This window comes from Crinia signifera, chromosome 3, assembly GCF_055691185.1.
Source record: "Crinia signifera chromosome 3, ASM5569118v1, whole genome shotgun sequence".
NCBI lineage: Eukaryota > Metazoa > Chordata > Amphibia > Anura > Myobatrachidae > Crinia > Crinia signifera.
Genome location: NC_139219.1, coordinates 213033816 through 213060609, shown reverse-complemented (window position 1 = coordinate 213060609; position 26794 = coordinate 213033816). Strand labels below are relative to the sequence as shown.

At 45.2% G+C, this 26794-nt stretch overlaps 1 protein-coding gene across 5 annotated transcripts in view; it reads left to right on the top strand.

Moving 5' to 3' along the window:
• Positions 1-26794, top strand: part of ARHGEF10 (Rho guanine nucleotide exchange factor 10) — a 165225-nt gene that overhangs the window by 73381 nt on the left and 65050 nt on the right. For all 5 annotated transcript variants that reach the window (XM_083177365.1, XM_083177366.1, XM_083177361.1 and 2 more), the window contains 3 exons: positions 3930-4007; positions 11562-11741; positions 14828-14944. In XM_083177365.1, the coding sequence (XP_083033491.1) occupies positions 3930-4007; positions 11562-11741; positions 14828-14944 (375 nt within the window). The remainder of the gene's footprint in view (positions 1-3929; positions 4008-11561; positions 11742-14827; positions 14945-26794) is intronic.

Genomic DNA, 26794 nt, shown 5'->3' with positions numbered 1-26794 from the left:
CCTTATGTCTGTAAAGTCTGACATATCAAATAGTATAGGGTATAACCAATATGATACAGTTGGCATTATAAGGATAGAAAATATGAAAGATCCAGCAGTACCTAAATAAGAAAGACCGGCATTATAATTGTCAGCCCTCTATTGTGATTATTCTGTGTGCTGAGATCATGCAAATGTTTTACAAACCTCTTTTTCTTTTGTGTATTCTAGTACTGACTGATCAAAATTAGATTTAATTTTTGCATGCGTTCCGTAAATTACTTACAGTCAGCATAATGAATTATCTTTATTTATTGTTTCAGTCCTTTGTATTGTTACCTCCAACCTCACAGTTTCTTCTTGGTTACATGTCTGTGTAAAGCATCTATCATCCTTCATTCAGTTCATGTCTTTTAGCCCTCACTTGTTTTTCTCAATATACCCTTAACAAAGTCGGCTTGAGTCTGCTGAGATGCTATTATTTAAGCCTTCGCCTGTGATAATGGCAACTCCACACGTCAAAACTGGTTAGCGTTCTAAAGTATTGACATAAAGTGCTGTTTGTTTTTACACTTGTTTTACTACGGAGAACATGATCAATAAAACAAAGAATCCGTGTAATATGTAATTTTACCTGGGGTGTTCAAGCCTTTGCATAGAACTGTGTACATGTGTGTATATATAACATAGATCATATTTTTTATTTTTTTTTGCTGTATTTCTTGAAGTGAATCATTATTTTCAAGCATATGTGTTTTTGTCAGGGAGGGATTTAGCTGACAATGTTCCCTAGGATAGAGCCTTTTACAGAATGTCTGGTTTCGTCTCTAGACCAGTGGTTCTCACACCGTTTATGTTCTCCTCACAAAGGGGGCAATTCAAACCTGCTCAATTTGGGCCCAATTCGCTCCCCAAGTGATTGTTGGGGTTTGCGCATGCTTGAATATGCGCAAGTGCAAGCCCAGGGAGCAAACGCCTTTGGCGAGTTTCAAACTTGCTGGGGCGTTTACACCAGAATAGGCAGATATGGGGTGAACACAGGGGACTGCCCAGCATTTTATGAGCCCACCCCTGCAAACGCAGGTGTGTTGATGCCTGCTTGGAGCAGGCGGCTGACATCACATGACGTCAGCACCTGCCCCCATTTTGGTCATCTCCGTATAGACTCCCTTTTATCCACAAAGGTAGAAAACATAATTTGATGGTGTGCGGCCATGGAATTAATTTTCCTTTGTGTGGCTGCATGCGGGCAGATGTGTAAGCGTACACATCCGCTCGCATGCTAGTGCGGGGATTCGGTTGGCGGGTTGGCATGCGTTCAACAGGGTGGTGTCTACCTGTTTGCTAGGCAGGGTTTAGGCTGGGTTTAAAAAGGCACAGTTAGGAGCTGATTGGCTTCTCCTCCCTTATCACTGCTTCATACCCCAGAGTTTAGGAACCTCTACTTTAGACTATATTCAGTGGCGGCTGCTGTGCTAACCATGTAGTGCAGATGGGGGATTGCTTAGCACATACATATTATCATGTATGTAATATATGTGTATCGGCAGAGCTGTACGCATCCAGGACCATGCAGATCCTGGGAATCCGCATAAGCCTTAACACAGTCTTTCTAAGCCTGCCCCAACTCCCATTAGCTAGTTTTCACAGGAGTCCAGAGTTAAGCTCAAGAATGTGTAAAGGCTTATGCTGATTACCGGGCGTGTTGCCGGGTGCGCTAGAGATCTGCATTATTGTAGAAAGGTAGCCCACAGGGCCAGAGAAAGGTCTGTAATTGCAATAGGAAATAACTGACGTGAGGAATGAGGAGGAGGAGGAGGAATAAGGTGTGGCTTTACTGTGGCATAACGTGTATAAGGGGCATTGCTGTCTATTGTAATGTGTATAAGAGGCACTACCGTTTAATGTGAATAACGGACACTACTGTGTGGTGTAATGTGTACTATTCTGTGGCCATGCCCTTCCCCCACAAAGCCCTTTTTCAAATTTGGGGTGGAGAGGATCCCATTTTTCAGCTTCAGGGCACCAAAATGTCTAGTTACAGCTCTGAGCAGCCATTTGAATATGACCAACTATTTGTGTCTTTATATTCATTGGCTGTTGCTGCCAAGCTATTGCTTGGTCTTTGGGTCAGCTGAACACACAGCCAGATGTACTGATATATCTGGATAACATATCGGCATCTGCCTTGCTGCAATCTACTACGGGACAGCTTTATTTTTACTCAGCAAATAACAGTAGATCTGTTTGGAAACACTTTATCCAAATGTAAATCTCTCTGTACATTTTAAATATGTTCAAACAGTGGTGCAACATGGTTTTGCCAATATGAAAATTTATTTGGCACTTTTTTTGCTTTGTTTCCAAATTGGAATCAGCCCCTTGCAAGAAAACCAGTATACTGTTTCTCAGCCACACAATATAAGAGCACAATAGAGATGGGGAGTATGGGTTCTGTTCTGTGTACATTAGCCATCAGAGAAAGAGGCCTGTATAGTAGCTACAGATGTGGCATCTGCCAGGTCATTGGTCTTGTATAATGAGGCTGATTCAGGATCACTCGGTGTGATCCAAATTTGGCCCCAGCCCTGATGGTCGGTGTTTTCACATGTGCAAACCCCCGACACTGAACGGCTTTGATGAGTTACATACTTGCTAAGCCGTTCGTTGCAGGGTGCGAGGGCTGGGGCTGGACAGAGGCGGAAAACGGGGATGGACCATGGAAACGCCCCTTCGAATGCAGATGGCCTATGCCTGCAGGGGGTGGGCAGCTGGCGTCACAGGACATCAGCATCTTCCCCCTCTTTGGCGACCATCAAATGATTTCTCCTGCTAGTGGACACATGCGAGGGGATGTGTTTGAAAGCATTTGCGTTTTATATAACTAATGTGAGCGACAATGGTATTTTTTGCAGATATTTTGCACTTCTCTCACAGAGATGTTGGCACTCAAAAGGTTAAGACACACACAGAAATGCAAATGAAGTAAGTGTTGCAAGATTACATTCTACCGAACACTTATGTAAAAAAAAAAAAAAAAAGTACGCTCTGTCATGGAATGGGAAAACTGCCCATTTATATATTAAGGCTATACTTTTTCATCTAGAGACATTGGATAATTACTATCTGCACTCTAATGCCTATTACAGTAATGTGAAGTCTTATTGTAAATTTGGACACCAGCTGTACTTAAAAATAAGCTACACCTCCTGTCATATTCCTGGTGAGTTAGCTCCTTTTACCTGTTCAGGAGAATAACCACATGTGCGATCTCTGCAGAACTGGTCCCATTTTGTGTCTTGATTTCAGGCACATTTAATAACTTAGTTTACCTTCAACTTTGAATAAGGCCCATTATTTGTAGTGGTGGTGGACCCTTAAATATACTAACTTTATGTAGGCAGCATGCCCACTTTTAATGTTAATATATGGCATTTCACTAATGGGTACAATTCCATGCTCCATCTTAATTCCATCCTCCATAAGCCTGACATTTATATTGTTGTATGTGAAAAGTATATTTGCTAAGGTCAATATTCTCTGAGGAAAATATTTTTGTGTGCCAACCAAATTTGGATTGTATGCAGATTGTGTGCACATCTTGTGTACACAAATCATACAATCAATCATCAGATGGATTGTATGATGGATTGTATGCAGATTGTGTGCACATCTTGTATACACAATCATACAGCAGATGGATTGTATGACTGATTGTAAGATGGATTGTGTGTAGATTGTGTGTCCAAAAACCACCAAGGACTGCCGGGGATTTCAAGGGAAATTGTACACAATCATGAGCGCAATCGATCTTAAGATCGATCTTTCTGATGTATGGCCAGCTTAAGTCTGTTTAACAATATGATATCAAGAACTGAATACATTTTTCAGTACCAAAAGTCAATTGTGCAGCAGTAATATCTGCTGATTTTGTGATCCTGTCTTTCTAGGTTGTAAGAAGATACATTCTTGGCTCAATAATGGAAAGTGAAAAAAACTATGTGGACTCACTGAAACGAATTCTTGAGGTACAAGAAGTATTTAGAAATACAATTTTTTTATTTTTTTTAGCGGTTTATTAGTTTTCACATTTCTGAACAGGCAACCAAAAGAGAGACCATTACTATGCAATACAAGAATGACAGTATGAAAGGAAATACAATGTGATAGAATTGCAAGATCAGTGGGTTGTAAAGTAAGCCAAGGGGCGAAATGTAATAGGGTGCGATTTTTTAGACATGTGCGATTTTTGGTCAAAAACGGCCGAAATCGCACATTTTCCGAAAATCGCACATTTAATAGGTTGAAAATCGCGGTAAAAAATCGCACTTTTTACCGCGAAATCGCACTTTTAGAAGTGCGATTTTTAGTCACATTTCAATTCGCATCCAGATGTTTTCCCATTATAAAGTATACAACTCGCAAATGTAATAGGGTGCGATTTTTGGTCAATGTTACCAAAAATCGCAAAAAAAATAGACCAGGTTCTGACAGGCGAATTTGACAGAACCATGCACAGATCATTGAGATCTGTGCATGGTTCTGTTAATAAAAATGTGTAAAAGTGTTTTTATAAAAAAAAAAACGGCGTGGGGTCCCCCCTCCTAAGCATAACCAGCCCCGGGCTCATTGAGCCGGACCTGGTTCCAAAAATACGGGGGAACAAAAAGCATAGGGGTCCCCCGTATTTCTGAAACCAGCCCCGGACTCTTGGACCGGTCCTGGTTCCAAAAATACGGGGGACAAAAAATCTGGGGGTCCCCCGTATTTTGAAACCAGCACCGGGCTCCAACAGCCCGCGGTGTCATGCCACAGCCGGGGGACACTTTTTATACAAGGTCCCCCGGCCAAAACATGAGCACCGTGGCTGGTCAGCCTTGGACGGGGTACCTGGAGGAGTGGGGACCCCCCCAATAAAGGGGTCCCCCCCCCCCAGGCTTCACCCGTCCAGGGCTGAAGCCCGGGGCTGTCACCGGCGTCCGTGGCCAGTGGACGCCGACCTGATAGGGTTAAATCCATCATACATATCATTACATTGCTTTTTACCGGCGAACTACAAGTGCCAGCAGACCTCCCCCGCATGCTGGGACTTGGAGAACCACAAGTCCCAGCATGCAGGGCATTAATGGGCCCGCTGGGACTTGTAGTCCACCTGTAAAAAGAATGTTTATAAAAAACACACACACAGAGAAGTACAAGTTTATTACACACACACACCTCAATTTTACACCAGCATACTTACCATTCCTGGATCCAGCGCTGGTCTGGCTGCTTCACAGCCGGCTCCCCCCGCACTGACAGGCAGCGGGGAGAATCGTCTTTCTCCGTTGCCTGTCACCGGCTTTCTCCGTAGCTTCTGTAGCTCTGTCCCAGTGCTACAGAGGCTGAGAGCGTGATTGGCTGAGCTACAGTATGCGTCTCCATGGAGACGCATAGCTCAGTCCTGATTGGCTGAGCTATGCGTCTCCATGGAGACGCATACTGTAGCTCAGCCAATCACGCTCTCAGCCTCTGTAGCACTGGGACAGAGCTACAGAAGCTACGGAGAAAGCCGGTGACAGGCAACGGAGAAAGACGATTCTCCCCGCTGCCTGTCAGTGCGGGGGGAGCCGGCTGTGAAGCAGCCAGACCAGCGCTGGATCCAGGAATGGTAAGTATGCTGGTGTAAAATTGAGGTGTGTGTGTGTAATAAACTTGTACTTCTCTGTGTGTGTGTTTTTTATAAACATTCTTTTTACAGGTGGACTACAAGTCCCAGCGGGCCCATTAATGCCCTGCATGCTGGGACTTGTGGTTCTCCAAGTCCCAGCATGCGGGGGAGGTCTGCTGGCACTTGTAGTTCGCCGGTAAAAAGCAATGTAATGATATGTATGATGGATTTAACCCTATCAGGCCGGCGTCCACTGGCCACGGACGCCGGTGACAGCCCCGGGCTTCAGCCCTGGACGGGTGAAGCCTGGGGGGGGGGGACCCCTTTATTGGGGGGGTCCCCACTCCTCCAGGTACCCCGTCCAAGGCTGACCAGCCACGGTGCTCATGTTTTGGCCGGGGGACCTTGTATAAAAAGTGTCCCCCGGCTGTGGCATGACACCGCGGGCTGTTGGAGCCCGGTGCTGGTTTCAAAATACGGGGGACCCCCAGATTTTTTGTCCCCCGTATTTTTGGAACCAGGACCGGTCCAAGAGTCCGGGGCTGGTTTCAGAAATACGGGGGACCCCTATGCTTTTTGTTCCCCCGTATTTTTGGAACCAGGTCCGGCTCAATGAGCCCGGGGCTGGTTATGCTTAGGAGGGGGGACCCCACGCCGTTTTTTTTTTTACTTTTTTTTTTTTTTGCACAAAAGCGCATTTATAAAAATGCGCACATTTTCATGACTGAAAATGCGCACATTTTCATGACTAAAAATCGCGGCAAATCGCATTTTTTTGCCGCTAATTCGCATCTCATTACATATGCGAATTCGCGGCAAAAAACGCGATTTTTAAAGGTGCGATTTGGTGCGATTTTTTTTTAGTCTAAAAAATCGCACCCTATTACATTTCGCCCAAGGTGTGTAGTTCCTGAGAATCATAATATCTGGGGGAACATGAATCCCCTCTGGGTAACAAGGTTAGCATTACCTAGGCTAAGAACATACAAAATATTCATACTACCATATAAGTCAGCCATTCAAAAATAAAATAAAACATCTAACAAACAAAAAAACTACAAAATGTAAATAGGGGGAGGGAAGGAGGGACATAGGGATAGCATCTCCGGTCCAGGTCTATCCAATAGAGAAATCATAAATCACATAATAAAATACATCTGTATAAGGTGTTGCTAAATGTATCAAAGAAGGAATAAGAAAATTATGAATTTGCAGTTAAGGATAGTTGGCGATATAAATTCCACGTTGTGGACTCAAACAGAGGCATAATTTGAGTCTGTTGGTAAAGTTCCAAGGAGTCAATAATACCCCTTTTACACCAAAATCCCTGGTCGGACCCTGGTCTTTGAACACGGAAGTTTCCAGGGTCGGACCCTGCTTCATACCCCATTTACACAGCACTTCAACCTGGGTCGGACCTGGGTCTGCACCATTTACACTGAACCTGGGTCAGCCCTGCTTTTCCCTATGGATGACATTAAAAATGTCAATTTTAGGACTGATAAACTGCCAGCCAACCTTCCCTCAATGATTTAAATAAAAATTAAAAGACATGAAAAGTTAGCATTGAAAAATGTTGGTTGGTTTATTTAGCAAAATATTTTGTCAAAAAGTTATATTCAGTGATGCAGCAGCAGTCAGTTGGTCGACCTAAAGATGGTCGACAGTCATTAGGTCGAAACCACTAGGTCGACATACTGCAAGGTCCACATGGGACAAGGTCAACAGGTCATTAGGTCGACACAAGCATTAGGTAGGCATAGGATTTTTCACTGTTTAATGAGCCGACATATACCGACAGGCAGTATTTCATGCCCTAATATCCACTAGGGCAGTGATGGCTAACCTTGACACTCCAGCTGTTATTGAACTACACATCCCAGCATGCCCTGCTACAGTTTTACTATTTGGCCATGCTAAAACTGATGCAGGGCATGCTGGGATGTGTAGTTCAACAACAGCTGGAGTGTCAAGGTTAGCCATCACTGCACTGGGGCATTGTGGGAGAATAAAATAGTGTGCCGAGTGCATGGACACTCAAAACTGTGTCCATGTCGACTATGTTGACATTCGGGTAAAAAAAAAAAAACAGTGAAAAGCCCCATGTTGACCTTTTGACTGTCGACCTAGACCATGTCGACCTAATGCTTGTGTCAACCTGATGACCTGTCGATCTTATCCCATGTCGACCTAGACACCTGTCGACCTTGCAGTATGTCGACCTTATGACTGTCGACAATCTTTAGGTCGACCGTACAATCCATACCCCTCCCCCCAGCCCCCCCAAAACAAACATAAATGATTTCTGTAGGTAGGGTATATATCCCTTAAAAAATGGAGTCACTGGAGTGGGAGGCACATCACGCACCCTCCTCCTTTAAGCTCTTGGTCCCACTACTGCCTGACAGCGCTGCATCCTAGTGCCAGATAGGGTTGTGGCAGGTCCAACTGTGGAGTGCCAGGTAGCAGCCTGTGTGCACTGTCCGCATGGGTTGCTGTCTTCTGCTGCTGCAATGCACTGTGGAACGCATGGTACTGACTTACGGAAAGGCGTCCCATGCTTCTGGTATCCTTTCAGCACTACCCAGATGTCCTGACCTGGGTTGGGACCATTTACACCGCTCACGACCCAGGTCCGACCAGTGTTCAACCCTGGTCAGGACCTGGGTAGGAGACCAGTGTCAATGGACCTGGGTTGGTCCCATTTACACCAACACTGACCTGGGTCCGACCTGGGTTTTTCGTTGGTGTAAAAGGGGTATAAACGGGCCCCATTTCCTGTTAAATTGTTTGCCATCTTTTTCAATGTCAGGTAATATGGAATGTTACTCTAAATATAAGATATGGAGCAGCCGTTTACGCACCATGTCAAGCCTGGGGGGAAATCCTACTATCCAATCAGTGAGTATCACCTTTTTACACAGGGTAAGAATTACAAATACAAGGGTAGAAGGTGGCTATGTCGAGTAGATACCATATATGCTCGAGTATAAGCCTACTTTTTCAGAACAGGTTTTATGCTGAAAAAGCCCCCCTCGGCTTATACTCGAGTGAGAGTCCCACTTGAGTCAATAAGTTTTCCCCGTTTTTTGTTGTAAAACTAGGTGCCTCGACTTATATTCGGGTCGACTCATACTCGAGTATATACGGTAAATTCTAGTTAGCAAAGTTTAATCCTAACATGGCTAAGGCATCTAATTTCAACTGTAACTTAAAAGTTGAGTTAATAAACCATAATATTTTTTAATCTTCGGGCAAGTCCAAAGACAATGTAGGAACAATGCATTTGAAGTACCACATTTCAAGCATTTGTCAGATGAATCGGGGACCATGTCAGTCCTCTGACCTGGTGAAATAAAAGATCTGTGTAAAAATCTCACACGAGTCTCTTGTAGTTGCGCTGAACGGAGAGATTTAAGAATTAAGGGGAGATCTTTGTGTAAAACCTTAAGAGGGACAGGTCACGCCAAATCTATTTAGAAATACAATTTTTGAGACGTGTCAAGTCTGAAGGGATAGGCGAAAACTAATGTAACTGCAAGCCTGTCATAATTATGTTTACAGCTATGGTGGGTCTTTATGCCGAGTGAAATATTCATAGTTTAAAAATATATATATATTTTTTTTATATCATTTGTTCAAAACTGTATGTATGTTTTACTTTTATGGGAAGTAAAGTTCATGAAATATGGGAAACAAGAAGGCAAAGGAGAGATGAATTATTATTAATAATTTAGAAGATGCTGCTTGTCATTTTTCCATTTTTCCATTTGTAGTGTTTTTATATAAATAAAATATAAGAATTTATGTGACTGCAAATGATTTCAAATAACTGTACGCTGTGGAAGATTTAGTAACTTTGCAAATCAATAATCATAAAAATTGCACAATGATAAAAATAATTAAAGACACAATACTCACACTTGTATAGTGACACTAAAAAGGTCATCTTGGTGTTTCAGCAAGTCTAATATCTGTCATCTTCCACGTATAAAGCATTCAACATTAGGGCTGCAAATGAAATGGGCTGCTGTAGAGACATAGGGCCTAACGCAAGTTGGTTTGCAAAAACAAACTCTTTAATCGACAAAATCATGTGCTGATATAACATGTGCAGAGAGAGTAAAATTTGGGTGGGGAGTGTTCAAACTGAAATCTAAATTGCAGTGTAATGGTGGGTGCACACGGTTGATTAGACTTGCTATTTTGCATCGGGATTGAATCGCACGGCAAGCCACCCGACATGCATGCGATTTTGACTATATAGTGCAGATCTGCACTATATAGTCATTGCTGCCATGTCTATCTGGGTTTCGATTTGTGCCGTCCCGGTAGTGCGCATCGAGATCAAAAGGTAAAAAACCTGTGCGATCTGCATGCGATCGCAACGCGATTTTGATTATATAGTCAAAATTGTATGTTGGTTTGTACCATGTGTACACACCATAATAATAAAGCAGCCATTATTTACAGTACTCTGCACAGAAACAAAATAACTCAGCCAAATGTAATTCTCGCTACACATGTTACATCTGCCCCACCTGCAGTGCACATGGTTTTGTCTATTAAAGAAGGAGTTTTGCTTTTGCAAACCAATTATAATCAGGTCCATAGTTTCAGAATTCAATCAGGCCCCTAATACAATAGCTGTGTGCAGGTTCACACCAAGAGAATTGTCTGTCACCAAAGTTTAATGGGTCTATAAATCAGGCATCTATTATGCTGATGCTTGGATGGGATGATGGGATAATCCGCAAAATCCAACATGTTAGACAATATTGATTCCAATACCAAAATTATCGGAATAGCAGTCAGGGATTTCTGAAAGTATAGAGTATAGTGTGATACCCTGAGGGTGAGGTTGTCTAGGCTGGTTTGAGGTGCCCTGTGCCCCAGATATGAACCCCAGAGAGTAAAGGTGCCCATACACTAGTAAGATTTATCTTCAGATCTGGCTGGTATGAACCAAAACATGGTTATGGATGAGTGACAGTTTGTCCGTTTTCCAGCATTTCCAAGCAAATGGTCAACTGTCATTTGCTCTCATCCATAACCATGTTTTTGTTCCAACCAGCCAGATCTGAAGATTTAATCTGTGTGTGTATGGCCACCTTTAGGGACCTGCCCAACAAAGAGGTGACCTTGAAGATAGTGGGAAACCCCATATCTTTGCCCAAATTTATGCTATTAACCTCCAATATGATATTTAATTTTAATATATATTGTTATTTTGAATAGTAATGATTGCAAATGGCATCTGCATCCTTTTTATTATTTATTGTTTGTCATTCGCTGTTCACTGTCAGCGAATATTGCACGTTTTATTAGGGTGAATCACTTTTTCAGTAAAAAGATTCACCTTTGAGAACGAAAATAGCACACATTCGCCATAGAACATGGCGAATCAGCCTCATTGAATACTGCCCATTCTATGAAACTGCACAAACATCTGAAACCACAGAATGAACTACTGCACGAATGAACTACTGTATGTAAACAAGTGGCTGGAAGTAAATGAGAAGATTGGGATGCATTTATACGAACGGAGAGTTCTCTTCCTTCTGATAATACAATTCTAATGCCAACACTGTCCGCAAATCCTCAAGGAGATGTCTGTTCTGCTAACAGATGTAGTAAATGTGTTCTGTGCCAAAACTGTTACAGTACAAATTTCACCTGTATTTAGCGTATCCCTATAGACTCATACTTGGCAAAGCTGTTATTACTTGTAATCATTTTTATTATCAGCAAAGCACTGAGGAGCATGTACTTTACTAAGCAGGAGTACACATAGAACAAGTAAAGAAAAATAGGTCTGAACTATTGCTGCTGTTTGGGTAATTTAAAAAAATAAATCCTTTGTTTTAATCATTTTCATATTGTCATAATCTGAAAACATAGCAGATTTTTTCAGATTGTTCTCTTATTGCAGCAATATGAGAAGCCACTATGTGACATGGAGCCAAAGCTATTAAGTGAAAGAAAGCTGAAAGTAGTCTTTTACCGAATAAAGGAAATTCTCCAATGCCACTCGCTGTTCCAGATTGCTCTTGCCAGCCGGGTGTCTGAGTGGGACTCAACAGAAATGATCGGAGATGTGTTTGTAGCATCGGTAAGTGGAATAGTAAAATCAGTTTACATTTCTTATTTCCTTTTATTTTATTTATTTAACACATAGAAAATACAGAAACTACTGGAGAGCATGAATGTCCAGAGTAAATTTTTAAGTAGTTCTAGCACTATTATATAATAACTACAAATGTTTAGGAAATATTACTGAACTCTGTGATGTACAGACGCTTTCTCCAACAACTAGCCTCCATGCTCCCTGCAGCGGGAAATGCCTGACAGGACACGTCCCACTCTGCTACCATTGGGTCATCTTTTCTTGATGAAAATACATCTTAGTCACAGAGCGATACATCCAGGAGTCTGTGTTCATTATTTGATATTTAACACTTGTATATTGTGTACGACTGAGTCTGTATATGAAGCACAGAAGAACTCGGGGGCCGATTCAGACCAAATTCAGTCCCATCTCCGATGGTGGGGGTATCCACAAGTGTGATAATGTGCATGTGCAAAGAAATAGTAAGGGTATCCTCTATGAAGAGCCAGAACTTTGTGAGCCCTATAGAAACATTTTGTCCCAATGCTTCTAGAAAGACCCCTTTCTGCAGCAGTTGTTCATTGTCTGCACCTTAATAGTGTCTAGTTCATTTCATGAACCATAGTAGTGCCCTAGTTCACATGGGGCGGTACACCTGTCAAACGGTAACATAGGTGAATTAAGGTGAGCTCAGGGAGGACGGAAACCTCCCTTGGAGCAGAAGGACTGTCAGATATATTGGCGTACATTGACTACCCTAAATTCCAACCCAATGTGACAAAACAGGTTCAGGAGACTGCACTGATTAATTTGATATGCAACACTTGTATATCTGTGTGTGACTAAGTCTAAATCTAAATACAAAGCACAATGGAACTTGGCGTGAAGACGGGTTTTTTTGCATTTGGTTGCTATTAAGATGCACAGTGAAAAGGACGCAAAAAAGACACTTGGCAGAATCCGAATCTAACAGGACCTGGTGTGTCGACAAGGGATGTTCGGCGCGACTTCAACAGTAGTGTATGAAGACGCATCTGTACAGAGCAGTTTGTAAATGAGATCTGATCTCTTGTTTGAAGATTACTGATATTAGATAATTGGGTGGAAAATTGCATTTTTAGTTGCAATCCATAGCAGTTTTCACTGTACAAGATGCTCAGTTAAAAATAAACTTGTTCAGCATCTGAGCTGTGCGTTCAGAAGTAACAGGAATAGTCACATGGTAAATAAATGACATTCTGCCAGCTCTCAATAAGGATGGGATTTGAACTTGTTTGCTGAAATCATTATCTTGCATGTGCTGAAAATTGTTGAATCTACAGAAAATCAGTCTCTCTCGCTGTCGCCCTCACCAGCAGAGGCTCTTTGCTTCAGGCAGTGAGCAGCTTCAAGATTTCCTAGTTAGAGCTTTGCCAGTCTTATCAGTTGGAAATACATTATTCAGCACTAAAAGGAAAGAATGCATTTGTTCCAAATCTTAACTGCAAACCATTTAGATTACAAAATATCTGGATTACTGAATTTGGAGTTTTATTTAAATGTGTGTCTAATGTATACTGCTATCTGCTTCTGTATTCTTCTTAAAAAAAAAAAAAAAACCTGTCTTTTATCTGACCATCTATTTACAATTTGTATGTACTGTCCAGTGTCTGCTCCTTCCTACCTAGGGGAAACTGTAGCTTTTAGCATGGGTAGTAGGGCTGGCATAGGCACTATCAGGATAAGTGTAAGCTTCCCCCACCCCTTTAACCCATATAACACCTCCCTCCTCCACTTGACCTCAGTTTTTTTTTACTGCATTATTAATAAGTCCCGTTGCTAAGAGGATTTTTTTTTTTTGCGGCTCCTGAATTCTCCTAAGTCAAACCTCTTTCCTACACAGGTTTAGGCTTTCTTGGGCCTTTTCATGTACACTCTCAGTGTTTTTTTTCTCCTTATGTAGACTATAAGGACAACCAGTTGTTTGTAAGGTCTCTTGTTCAGCTGCCTGTTCTACAGCATGTGCGACTCCTAGTGGATATGGTGGTTTACTTTGAAGCAGTACAATTTTCCAGGTTTGATGCCCAGACTCTCCCATAAGACACCCCAGTCACTTCTGTGGTGTCTTAGTATGCCAAAGCTGTCCAAGGAGTCACAGTTCTCGATATTGGACTGAGTAATGATTGTAACAGATGGCATTTGGACAGGTTGGGGAGCTGTCACCCTGGGCCTACATCTTCAAGGGGTGTGGTCTAAAAACAGAATACACCCTCTCCATCAACAAAGTAAGTTGAGGGTGTTCAGGAAGATCCTGGTCCAAGTTCAACAGGTCTTACAAGGAAGGCATGTTGAGATAAGCCACAGTAGTCAACACACAGGGAGAAATACGGAGTTGTCATGCAATTCTGGAGGTGTCTTGTATCCTTCAACCTTCTTTGGGCAGAAAGTTGGGTTCCTGCCATTTCATTCATCCATGTTCCAGGAGTGGACCAGTTTTGCATATGTGCAGACTGTGTCCTGTGTTGCCTGATTTTAGGAGGCTGTAAAATGTTTTTTTTTTTTTTTGACACCCCGCAATCCATCTGGGGAATACTATGATCCCTCCCTGATTATTGTTTTATGTTGTGGACACATACATGTGTCCTTCTATGTTGCGGTTTTGCAGTGCACAAATTGCGGAATAGCAGGTCACGTGCATATGCAAGCCTCTGTTGTGCATTCATTACAATGGGCCGGGGACCGATGCATATGTATGCCTCATGTTGCCACTACAGAACAATGCTATACATAGCAAAGCTCCGTTCTGTTTTAGTATGCAAAAACTAATGCCAGGTGGAGGTAGCAGTGTTATATGGAGGGGAGGGGGGGGGGGGGGGGATTTTACAATAGTGCCCATACCCACGTGCGAGCACTTCTAACAAGAGTCAAAAAGACTACAATGTACCGCAGACGGGTTATGTGGAAGGGATTGCAAATCTCTAATAATACAAGCATATCTTATTATTGTGTCTTCTTTTACTATTGCCATTTTTATATCTTCATATGGAAATAAGTTTAGTCATTAATATACCATACATATGCATGACCATATCATATTTTTCCTTTTGTAGTTTTCAAAATCCATGGTACTTGATGCGTACAGTGAATATGTAAACAATTTCAGCACTGCTGTCGGGGTTCTCAGGAGAGCATGTGCCATTAAACCAACATTTCTGGAATTTTTAAAAGTAAGTGCTTTTTTTTATTGCAAATGCCTCAGTTATGTTGTAACTGACAGTTGTGGAAATTACACACATCGATCACACAGTACATGTTCTCATGTGTTTATTTATGTTTTCATTATTACAGATTACCATGACGATGTTTCACTATGTTTGTGTATGTTAGGTTACAAAGGTGATGTACACACGGTGTATGCAGTCTGTAAAGCATGTGTTGAGACTTGGTGCAGTGATCAGTTGTGCATGTCTATGCAGAGAAGCAGTGTGCTGTCTAAAGACAATCTAAGCTCCTACATTTGTATTGGATAAACATATCTATTGAATGGATTATTAAATATATACACACATACCTATTATTATATCAAATTGTATAAGTTTATTGTTTACATACCACCAGTATTCCGAAGAATGTCAGATTTTTTGGTCCCATGAGGACCTTTTTTCAAGGAAGGCAACACATTTTTCAGATTTGCAGATACACTCATTTTCTGGCTATGCACAGAGTGACCTCATGAAAGATACGCTATGCAAATGAGTACATTAGATCCCTATTGATGGGATGGTGCACAGTTTAAACATCTGCAAAGCAAAGGAATGGTTTCTCTCTCCATAGTTCTCTTAAGCTAACAAACTAGGATATATTTTTTAATCATGTGTTATATGTGTATTGTATACCAACACCGGAATCCTAACTGTTAAATGCCCGGCAGTCGAGACCCCGACTGCAGTGGCGTAACTAGGCATAGGCAGCCCCAGCGGTCGCGGGGGGGAGCCGGCGCCACTGGGGCGCAGGAGGGTCACGGCTCTCTCGGAGCCGAAGGCTGTCCTGTCCAAGCTGCTGGGAGAAAGCTAAGGATGTACTGCTGAGCTGCCTGTAGGTGGCGCTGCAGCGCAGAGATCCTCGGCACTCAGGAAGCTCTTCTCTATGTGTCTACAACGCATGGGGCTGCTTGAGACACGAAGATTAATCTGCCTGGAATGGACAACTGACAGGTCTGTGTCCCTTGTTGTGGGTGCCAGCTGGAGGGGCATGGGCAGGGGGTGAAGAATGTGGGCACCATTAATGTATGCTGGTGGCCCAGTGAGCACTATGTTGTACTGGTAGCTGCAGTGGGAAGGGGAAGGGGGAGGGCTGGGTATGTGGAAACTGGGTGCCCTCCATTGCTTGTGGGGGTTATTTGTTTTAGTATTGGTGCTTGTAAGTATGCTGTTTGTATGTATAATGTATGTATACTTTGTTTAAATGCTATGTGTGAGTGTGTGTGTGTTTTTGTCCTTTGTGTATACTATGTGTGTCTATAGCTTGTGTATATTTATAAATATGCTTTGTGTGTGTGTATGTATGGTATCTGTGCCTGTATGCCATGTGTGTGTTTTTGTCCTTTGTGTATACTATGTGTGTCTATAGCTTGTGTATATTTATAAATATGCTTTGTGTGTGTGTATGTATGGTATCTGTGCCTGTATGCCATGTGTGTGTATGTCCTTTGTGTCTATGGTATGTGTGCGTGTATGTATGTCCTGTGTGTGTGTGTGTGTTTATGTGTATGGTATGTGCGCGTGTATGTCTTGTGTGTCTGTATGGTATGTGTGCTTGTATGTCTTGTGTGTGTGTGTGTGTGTGTGTATATGGTATGTGTGCGTGTATATCCTGTGTGTCTGCATGGTATGTGTGCGTGTATGTCCTGTGTGTCTGTATGGTATGTGTGCTTGTATGTCCTGTGTGTGTATATGGTATGTGTGCGTGTATGTCCTGTGTGTCTGTATGGTATGTGTGCTTGTATGTCCTGTGTGTGTATATGGTATATGGTATGTGTGCGTGTATATCCTGTGTGTCTGTATGGTATGTGTGCGTGTATATCCTGTGTGTCTGTATGGTATGTGTGCGTGTATGTCCTGTGTGTGTCTGTATGGTATGTGTGCTTGAATGTCCTGTGTGTGTCTATGGTATGTGTGCGTGTATGTCCTGTGTGTCTGTACGGTATGTGTGCGATTACTGTATGTGTGCATGCATGTCCTGTGTGTATGTATGTATGTATGTATGTGCGTGTATGTGATGCATGTCTGTATGGTATATGTGCATGTAAGTCCTGTGTGTCTGTATGGTATGTGTGCGTGTATATCCTGTATGTATTAGAAACATTTCTGGGTAACGCAGGATCTCTCGACAATAAAATATGTGTATACACACACACACACACACACACACACACACACACACACACACACACACACACACACACACACACACACACATATATACCTCAAGGCCCCCCTGTCAGCTCTGAAGGGGGTATCTTATTTGTGATTGGCACTCACACTAAAGGTCCATACACACTGGGCATTTTTGCCCAGTGTGTATGGATAGCGATGTGTTAAGGTGTCCATACACTGTCTGCAATGTCTCGCAGCAGTGTACGGACACCCGATAGCCTGCGAGGACCTTCCCGGCGGCAGGGACGCATGCGATTCATTGTGATGGATTGCATGCGTCCCTGTTTCCCACCTGCCTCACCACCAGGAGAAACGGGTGGTCGGACGGCCTACCGGTCCGACCACCTGGTCGGGTCAGTTGCGCATGGGAGCGCGCATCGGACCCGACGGCATGTCAGGGAGGGACGACTTGGGCCGATTGGTCGCAATCGCCTTAAGGGTCATTATGATGTGTGGTATAATATGTAATAGACATTACAGTGTTTTGCATATTGTCTAATAAGCATTGCCACACACCTTTTTGGAATGGGCACACTATAGGTTCTTCATAAATTCTTTGTGTTTTTCTTTAATTTGGGGGGGGGGGGGGTGTTTTTATTGAGAGCCGAATTGCTGAGAAACTGTCCTGTTTCTTTTACCAAAAAATGGAAGGAAGGAGGGGGGGCGCCAGAATTTTTTTGGCAGGGGGGAGCAAAATTTCTAGTTACGCCACTGCCCGACTGATGGGCTATTCTCCCTCATGGGGGGTCCATGACCCCTATAAAGGGAGAATAGTACCTATGGTGAGCCATCAAGATTGCAAGGGGCTTCTTTGCGCTCACCCCCAGTCACAGTACCGGCAGTTGGGATTACGATGCCAGATTACTGGCTGTCGGAATCCTGACTGTCGGGCCGTCATACCACACCCGTCTGTATTGAGATATGGGATTTATGTCTAAAAAGATACATTAAGCTTATTTACAGTGCAAAATGCTGATATTCACAGCCGCCAGCTAGCAATTACATTGAGATGTCTATTCCAATTTGGACATTAAGGCAGTTCTTCAATGGTTGTACTGGGGGGAGGCAGCGAATCCTGTGTAGGATTCGCTGCACTTTCGCCCCAATTCTCCCTGTAGGGAAATTCGCTGGGCAGCCTCCTGTCCGCCCTATTCAACTCTCTGCCCCTGGCGGCGAATTGTAACTCCCCGGCGAATGCCGCCGGGGAGCTGGGGGACGGCTGCAGGCAGGGAGATGGAAGCCTCCTTGCCTGCGCCGGACACTGTGGGGGTGAAGGAGGGCTGTGGGGGACACAGGGAGAGCCCCCCAGAGCTGGCAGGGGGCTGTGCTAGGGAGCCGCTACACACTGGTCCCGATCGTGCATATGTAATGATCGGGATCAGTGTGCAGTGAATATATGAATATTAATGAGCGGCTCCCGGCTTGGCCCCCTGCTGGTGAATGTGTAAAAATATATATACATATATATTGTTTAAAAAAAATAAAAAAATCAAATATATTCATGTGCTGCAAGCACATCAATAAAAAATAGCATGCCCCTTCACAGAAAAAAAAATCTGATTTTTTGACACCAAAATAAAAAACGCTTTATTTTCAAAGAACACATTCCAGTTCACCAAAAAAATGACGAATGTAAAATGGAGAATCCAGGGGAAAATCACTGGAGAAAGCAGTTCTCCACTTCAGCATTGAATACACTCTCGGCGAATTCCACTAAAAACCCCATTGAAAACCACTGGCGAATCGCGTAGAATCACAAACAGAGAATCGCCAGACATTCGCTCTTCATTTGCAGAGAATTGTGTCCATTGAATAGGGCGAATTGTTTTTCCTGTGAGAATTCCCTGTAAACCCGGGGAATTGCCTGATTCCCCAGAAAATATGACGAATCAGAGGCATTGAATACTGGCCTTAGTGCAATACAACAAAAGCCAAGATAATTTTTTTTTAGTTGTAAAATAAATTGATAATAGCAGCTACTGCTCCAGCGTTTCTTTAGTTCCAAGCTAAAGATAAACAAAGAAAAAGTATATATAGTGCTGCACTACAACCAGATAATCAGAAAGAAGTAAAATATTCATATGATTGCCTATGGCCAGTGTCTTTTTAAGATGCAATAATTTTTCAGATAAAAAGGAATGAAAAGAGGTGGCCACTGAAGCCATCACAATTCACATTTGCAGGCGAGATGCGTAACAACGGGTAGCATCAGCTCAGGGCCGGTGCTACTGACATTTTGTACCCTCCCTTCCATAGCCCATAAAGGGACTACTTGTGCTACAAATCTTGTTTTTTTAAAATACCCCTTCCCCTGTTTGATTAGTTTTTTGTTACCCCTTCCCCAGGATTTTGGGTGTTGTGTGGCGGCCCAACAGTCGGGATTCCAGTGGTTCGTATACTGACCTCAAAATCCCCACTGCCGGTACTCCGCCACGGGTGCGAGCTCATTGAAGCCCTTTATGGGCTTGCTGCGCTCACCACAGGTTCTGTTCTTCCTCTATGAGTGTCATGAACCCCGGTTCCCGCACTGCTCGCATGCGCCCCTTACCGGCACGCTGGGGTAGTGTCCTCCGTAGGTCAGCTGCCGGCACAGTCGGCAATCCCTGGCGTGATGTCTTTTGCTCCCAAGTCACCCCTGCGTCACTGTAAGCTCCAGGTGTATTCCCTGATCAAGTTGCGGGTCACATGATCCAGGTAAACTCCATCTTACTTCCTGGTCTGTGTGCTGCTGCTGCGGCTAATTCCATCACCTGCGTCTGATTCCCTAATCACCTGGAGGGATAAATACCCAGCTCACAGTCTCCTCCTTGTCTTGAACAACTCGTCAGTTTACCTGTGAGTTCTCCAGCGTTAAGCTCCTGTCAAGACTCCCCACGTGCTCCAGAGGTCCGGTTTTCCTGAGTCCGCTGTCACCTGTGTTACTCTCAGCGTCCTGGTCATTCTACTCCTGCCAGAAGTCTCCACGTGTTTCCATCTGCCGTGTGATCCTGTCTTCTCGTGCAGCCCAGGTTACTTGCTCAGTGTCCGGTTATCCGTGGGTTCCGTGCCCGTCTCCTCTCGGCTCTCAGGCCGCTCCAGTGATCCCCAGTATCGGCTCCCTAGCCGCCCCAGTGATTCCAGCGATCCCCAGTGATCTCAAGTACCGGCTCCTTAGCCGCTCCAGCGATCCCCAGTGATCTCAAGTACCGGCTCCTTAGCCGCTCCAGCGATCCCCAGTGATCTCAAGTACCGGCTCCCTAGCCGCTCCAGCGATCCCCAGTGATCTCAAGTATCGGCTCCCTAGCCGCTCCGGTATTTCTCATTGTCTCCAGTGTCCCCCTGTGTTACCTTCACGTCATCCCCGGCTTCCAGGCCGCATCCCACTACCCTCAAGAACCCTCCGTGTTGCTGTATAGCATTCAGTGCCATCGATCACCATCGATGGTTTTCGTACCCCATTAAAGACTCTTGTTATCCAAACTCTGCTAATGTCACAGGGGAACCTGGGCAGAGGGCCGCGACCTGGTCGGCAGTTGCAGCTAAGTCCATATCCCCTTGCGGGGGTCCCTGGTGAATACCACTGTCGGCTTAGACCCCGCGCCTCTACCTTAGGTCTCAGCCAATCCTCTGTGTCCCCGGCAGTTCAGCTCTCTCCTGTCTCCGTGCATGAGCTCCAGCTATCTCAAGCCTCCTCGCTTCCAGTTCCCTGCGCCCTCCACTGGCGCACCCAGGTCAGTGCCGGGAACACAGACAGTCCAGGCCGTGACAGATTGTTCAAGACCGATGGACTCGGCACGCGACCATAGTGTGGGGCCAGCGGCGCTTCAAGATGTCACCTCGCGTATAGAGACGCAAGAAGCGACGCAGCAGCAGGTGATTACATACCTCCAGGATGTGTCCACTCGTCTGGATTCTCTCCAGCAGTCCCTCCGGCCACCTCCGCCACCAGTATCTAATCAGCCTGCCACTCATGCTTCTACATATTTCCCTCGTCTTCAGCTGCCTACTCCTAATAAATATGATGGCAATCCCAAGGCCTGTAGAGGCTTTCTAAACCAATGTGACATTCACTTTGAACTTTTACCACAGAACTTTCCGACTGCCAGAACCAAGATAGCATATATTGTCTCCTTGCTGTCAGGTTCTGCCCTAGATTGGATATCACCCCTCTGGGAAAGATCTGATCCAATTCTCACCGATTATGAGAGATTCGTCTCTACCTTCCGACGGATATTCGATGAGCCAGGAAGGCCTGTGTCAGCCTCTACAGAAATTCTCCGTATCAAACAGGGCTCTCGTTCCATGGGTCAATTCGTGGTTCAGTTTCAGACCCTTGCCTCCGAGCTCAAATGGAACAATGAGGCGCTAACAGCCGCCTTCTGGTTGGGCGTCTCAGACAAACTTGCCACCCGAGATCTCCCCGAGCAGCTGGAAGATTTAATCTCCTTGTGTGTTAAAATAGACCTGCGCCTAAGAGAGCGAGGTTTAGAAAAATTAAAGAAAGTAGTTCCCCGAGTCCCGCCTCCGTCTCAGCACCGTCCTGCGACAACCTCCACAGAAGAACCTATGCAAATAGGTAGATCTAGGTTATCTACAGATGAACGGTCCAGGAGACAAAGAGAAAAATTATGTATCTACTGTGCCGCCCCCGGTCACTTCATTGGGTCCTGTCCCGAGCGTCCGGGAAACGCCAAGTCCTAACCTGCAGTGGGGGAGTCAGGTTAAGTTGTCTCAGTAAAGCTCCTCCCACCAATGACTTAATTCTACCTGTTGCCCTTGTGTCCCCTGTGGGTACCCTGAAAGTTTCAGCCCTGGCAGACTCCGGGGCTGCAGGGAACTTTATCTCAGCCGAGCTGGTAAAGAAGTGCAAAATCCCAATCCTGCCTCTTCCCCAGCCTCACTACCTCACAGCGGTGGATGGAAGCAGGATCCGCGGAAGTGATATTGTGTATCGGACAGTCCCTGTCTCATTCCACGTAGGGGTACTTCATCAAGAATGTATGGACTTCCTGGTCATTCCTAAATCTTCTTATGATCTTGTGTTAGGATTACCATGGCTACAACTCCACAACCCTCGTATCGATTGGAGATCTCTCCAAATTGTGGAATGGAGCGATTATTGCCAGAGACATTGCTTGACTGAAGTAACTCCAGTCCGATCTTCCACAGTCAAAAGCCTTCCAGGTCTTCCATCAGCATATCATTCTTTCAGTGATGTCTTCAGTGAACAAGCCGCTGATGTTCTGCCTCCACACCGCCGATGGGATTGTCCCATCGATCTCCTCCCTGGGAAGTCCCCTCCTAAGGGGCGTACCTACCCCCTGTCAATCCCTGAGACCAAAGCGATGTCTGAATACATTCAAGAAAATCTCCAGAAAGGGTTCATCCGACCCTCTACCTCCCCTGCTGGTGCAGGATTCTTTTTCGTGAAAAAAAAAGATGGAGGGTTACGCCCATGCATAGATTATAGAGGCCTCAATGAGATAACCATCAAGAACAGTTATCCTCTTCCCTTGATCACTGAACTATTTGATCGTATCAAAGGGGCAAAAATTTTTACCAAGCTTGACCTCCGAGGGGCGTATAACCTAATCAGAATTCGCCAAGGCGACGAATGGAAGACTGCCTTCAACACTAGAGATGGGCATTACGAGTATCTAGTGATGCCCTTCGGTCTCAGTAATGCACCTGCTGTCTTTCAAGAATTCGTCAATGAAATTTTTAGAGATGTCCTATACAAATATCTTGTTGTATATCTCGATGATATTTTGATTTTTTCTTCAGATCTCCAGTCTCATCGGTCTCAAATCAAAGAAGTGCTGTCCCGTTTACGTGCTAATAAATTGTACGGTAAACTCTCCAAGTGCACATTCGAAGTTCCCAGATACCCTTCCTAGGGTATATCGTATCCGGCTCAGAGTTGCGAATGGATCCCGCAAAACTTGAAGCCATCGATAGTTGGTCCCAACCAACCACTCTCAAAGCAGTCCAGCGTTTTATTGGCTTTGCCAACTACTACAGAAAATTTGTCAAAGGATTCTCCACCCTCATCGCCCCCATCACAGCCCTCACCCAAAAAGGTGCCAATCCAGCTGTCTGGTCCGAAGAAGCCTTGTCCGCATTCCACCTGCTAAAACAAGCCTTCATTTCTGCACCCATTCTCCGGCAGCCAGACACAGACAAACCTTTCCTCTTGGAAGTCAACGCCTCCAATGTGGGTGTTGGGGCTGTGCTCTCTCAAGTCACAGACGATGGCAAACAGCACCCCTGTGGGTTTTTCTCCCGGAAATTCCTCCCTGCCGAGAAAAACTATTCCATTGGCGATCAGGAGTTGTTGGCAATTAAACTTGCACTGGAAGAATGGCGATATCTGTTAGAAGGGGCCAAGTTTCCCGTGTCCATCTTCACAGATCACAAGAACTTACTGTACGTCCAGACCGCCCAGTGTCTTAATTCCTGCCAAGCTCGCTGGTCCTTATTCTTCTCACGATTTAGTTTTAAAATTTTCTATCGTCCTGGGTCCCAGAATGTAAAAGCCGATGCATTGTCCCGCTCTATGGAAGATGACACAGTGCTACAAGAACAACGTCCCATCATCAGTCCTACGGCTTTTGCGGCCACCCATGTGTCACCTGTGCCACCTCGAGGAAAGATGCTAGTTTTACCTGAGCTCCAGCCCAAAATCTTGTCTTGGGCTCACGCCTCGCCCTTCTCCGGTCACCCAGGTGTTCACAAAACCCTGGAAATTCTTCGCCGGTCATATTGGTGGCCTCACATGAAAAAGGATGTCCAGGATTTCGTGGCCTCATGTCCTATCTGTGCCCAACATAAAGTCCATCGTCAGTCCCCTGCAGGTACTCTCCTTCCATTGCCCATTCCCACGCGTCCCTGGACGCACATTTCCATGGACTTTATTTCTGAACTCCCAAAGTCTCAAGAATGTAATACCATCTGGGTGGTGGTAGACCGGTTCTCCAAAATGGCACATTTCATTCCATTGACTGGCCTGCCCTCTGCTCCCAAGCTCGCCCAGATCTTCATCCAACACATCTTTCGAACTCATGGACTTCCCACAGATATTGTCTCCGATCGTGGAGTGCAATTTGTAGCCCGCTTTTGGAGAGCTCTCTGTTCTGCCCTGAAAGTGAAATTGAACTTTTCCACAGCGTACCATCCGCAGTCTAATGGGCAAACAGAGAGAGTTAACCAAGACCTAGAAGCATTTCTGCGCCTGTATGTGTCCTCGTCACAAGACAACTGGGTCAACTGGCTGCCTTGGGCTGAATTTGCCCACAACTTCAGATACCACACAGCTACTGGTTACTCTCCTTTCTACGTAGTCTACGGTCATCACCCTCGACCACCGATCTTTGAGCCCTTACCAGTTTTGGAAGTGCCTGCCGCATCTTCCACCCTCAAACATTTTTCGCAAGTTTGGAAAAATGTACATGTTTCTCTCAAGAAAGCCTCAAAGAGATACAAGTTCTTTGCTGACCGTAAAAGAAGAGCAGTTCCTCAGTTAAAGCTTGGCGACAAGGTATGGCTTTCCACTCAAAATCTCCGCCTCCGAGTCCCGTCCATGAAGTTCGCCCCCCGATTCATTGGGCCATTCCCTGTGATCCAAAGGATCAATCCCGTAGCTTATAAGCTGAAGCTACCACCATACCTGAAGATCCCAAATTCCTTCCACATATCCTTACTGCGACCTCTTGTTCTCAACCGGTTCCAAAGTACTACTCCTGAGCTCCCCAGAGTTTATACCCATCGAGGGGTTGAATTCGAGGTCGATAAGGTGGTGGATTCTCGCAAAAGATATGGAAATATCCAATACCTCATCGATTGGAAGGGCTATGGCCCGGAAGAAAGAAGCTGGATCAATGCTGCAGATGTGCATGCTCCCCGTTTGATTGCAGCCTTTCATAAAGACAATCCAAGTAAGCCCAAAGGGTGTTCGGTGCCCACCCTTAAAGGGGGGGGTACTGTCATGAACCCCGGTTCCCGCACTGCTCGCATGCGCCCCTTACCGGCACGCTGGGGTAGTGTCCTCCGTAGGTCAGCTGCCGGCACAGTCGGCAATCCCTGGCGTGATGTCTTTTGCTCCCAAGTCACCCCTGCGTCACTGTAAGCTCCAGGTGTATTCCCTGATCAAGTTGCGGGTCACATGATCCAGGTAAACTCCATCTTACTTCCTGGTCTGTGTGCTGCTGCTGCGGCTAATTCCATCACCTGCGTCTGATTCCCTAATCACCTGAAGGGATAAATACCCAGCTCACAGTCTCCTCCTTGTCTTGAACAACTCGTCAGTTTACCTGTGAGTTCTCCAGCGTTAAGCTCCTGTCAAGACTCCCCACGTGCTCCAGAGGTCCGGTTTTCCTGAGTCCGCTGTCACCTGTGTTACTCTCAGCGTCCTGGTCATTCTACTCCTGCCAGAAGTCTCCACGTGTTTCCATCTGCCGTGTGATCCTGTCTTCTCGTGCAGCCCAGGTTACTTGCTCAGTGTCCGGTTATCCGTGGGTTCCGTGCCCGTCTCCTCTCGGCTCTCAGGCCGCTCCAGTGATCCCCAGTATCGGCTCCCTAGCCGCCCCAGTGATTCCAGCGATCCCCAGTGATCTCAAGTACCGGCTCCTTAGCCGCTCCAGCGATCCCCAGTGATCTCAAGTACCGGCTCCTTAGCCGCTCCAGCGATCCCCAGTGATCTCAAGTACCGGCTCCCTAGCCGCTCCAGCGATCCCCAGTGATCTCAAGTATCGGCTCCCTAGCCGCTCCGGTATTTCTCATTGTCTCCAGTGTCCCCCTGTGTTACCTTCACGTCATCCCCGGCTTCCAGGCCGCATCCCACTACCCTCAAGAACCCTCCGTGTTGCTGTATAGCATTCAGTGCCATCGATCACCATCGATGGTTTTCGTACCCCATTAAAGACTCTTGTTATCCAAACTCTGCTAAAGTCACAGGGGAACCTGGGCAGAGGGCCGCGACCTGGTCGGCAGTTGCAGCTAAGTCCATATCCCCTTGCGGGGGTCCCTGGTGAATACCACTGTCGGCTTAGACCCCGCGCCTCTACCTTAGGTCTCAGCCAATCCTCTGTGTCCCCGGCAGTTCAGCTCTCTCCTGTCTCCGTGCATGAGCTCCAGCTATCTCAAGCCTCCTCGCTTCCAGTTCCCTGCGCCCTCCACTGGCGCACCCAGGTCAGTGCCGGGAACACAGACAGTCCAGGCCGTGACAATGAGTCATGGTCCCCCACGAGGGAGAATAGCCCCTGTAAGACAGGATCCTGACTGTTGGGCATATAACAGTCTGGATTTCGATGTCGGTACCTAGCAACCCTAGAATTGTAATGGTTGACAAGTGTCCATGTTAACAGGTGTCAACATTGACATCAACAAAATGTGAAAAACTCATGTAGACATTTTCATGTGTCGACCTTTTCCATATCCTCCTTTTTAATATCCCCCTTTTGACCATATTGCATGTCGACTTTTCTATGTCGACCTATTGACTGTCTGTCTAGACACTGTCTATCTAATAATCCACACCCAGCTAAAAGTAGATCCGTCTAGTGTTCAGTTCACATGATGGGATGCACCTTCTCACTTTTTTTTTTAAATAAACTTTTTATCGAGACATTGTATACATATAAAAGGTATTATACAATAAACAATGTA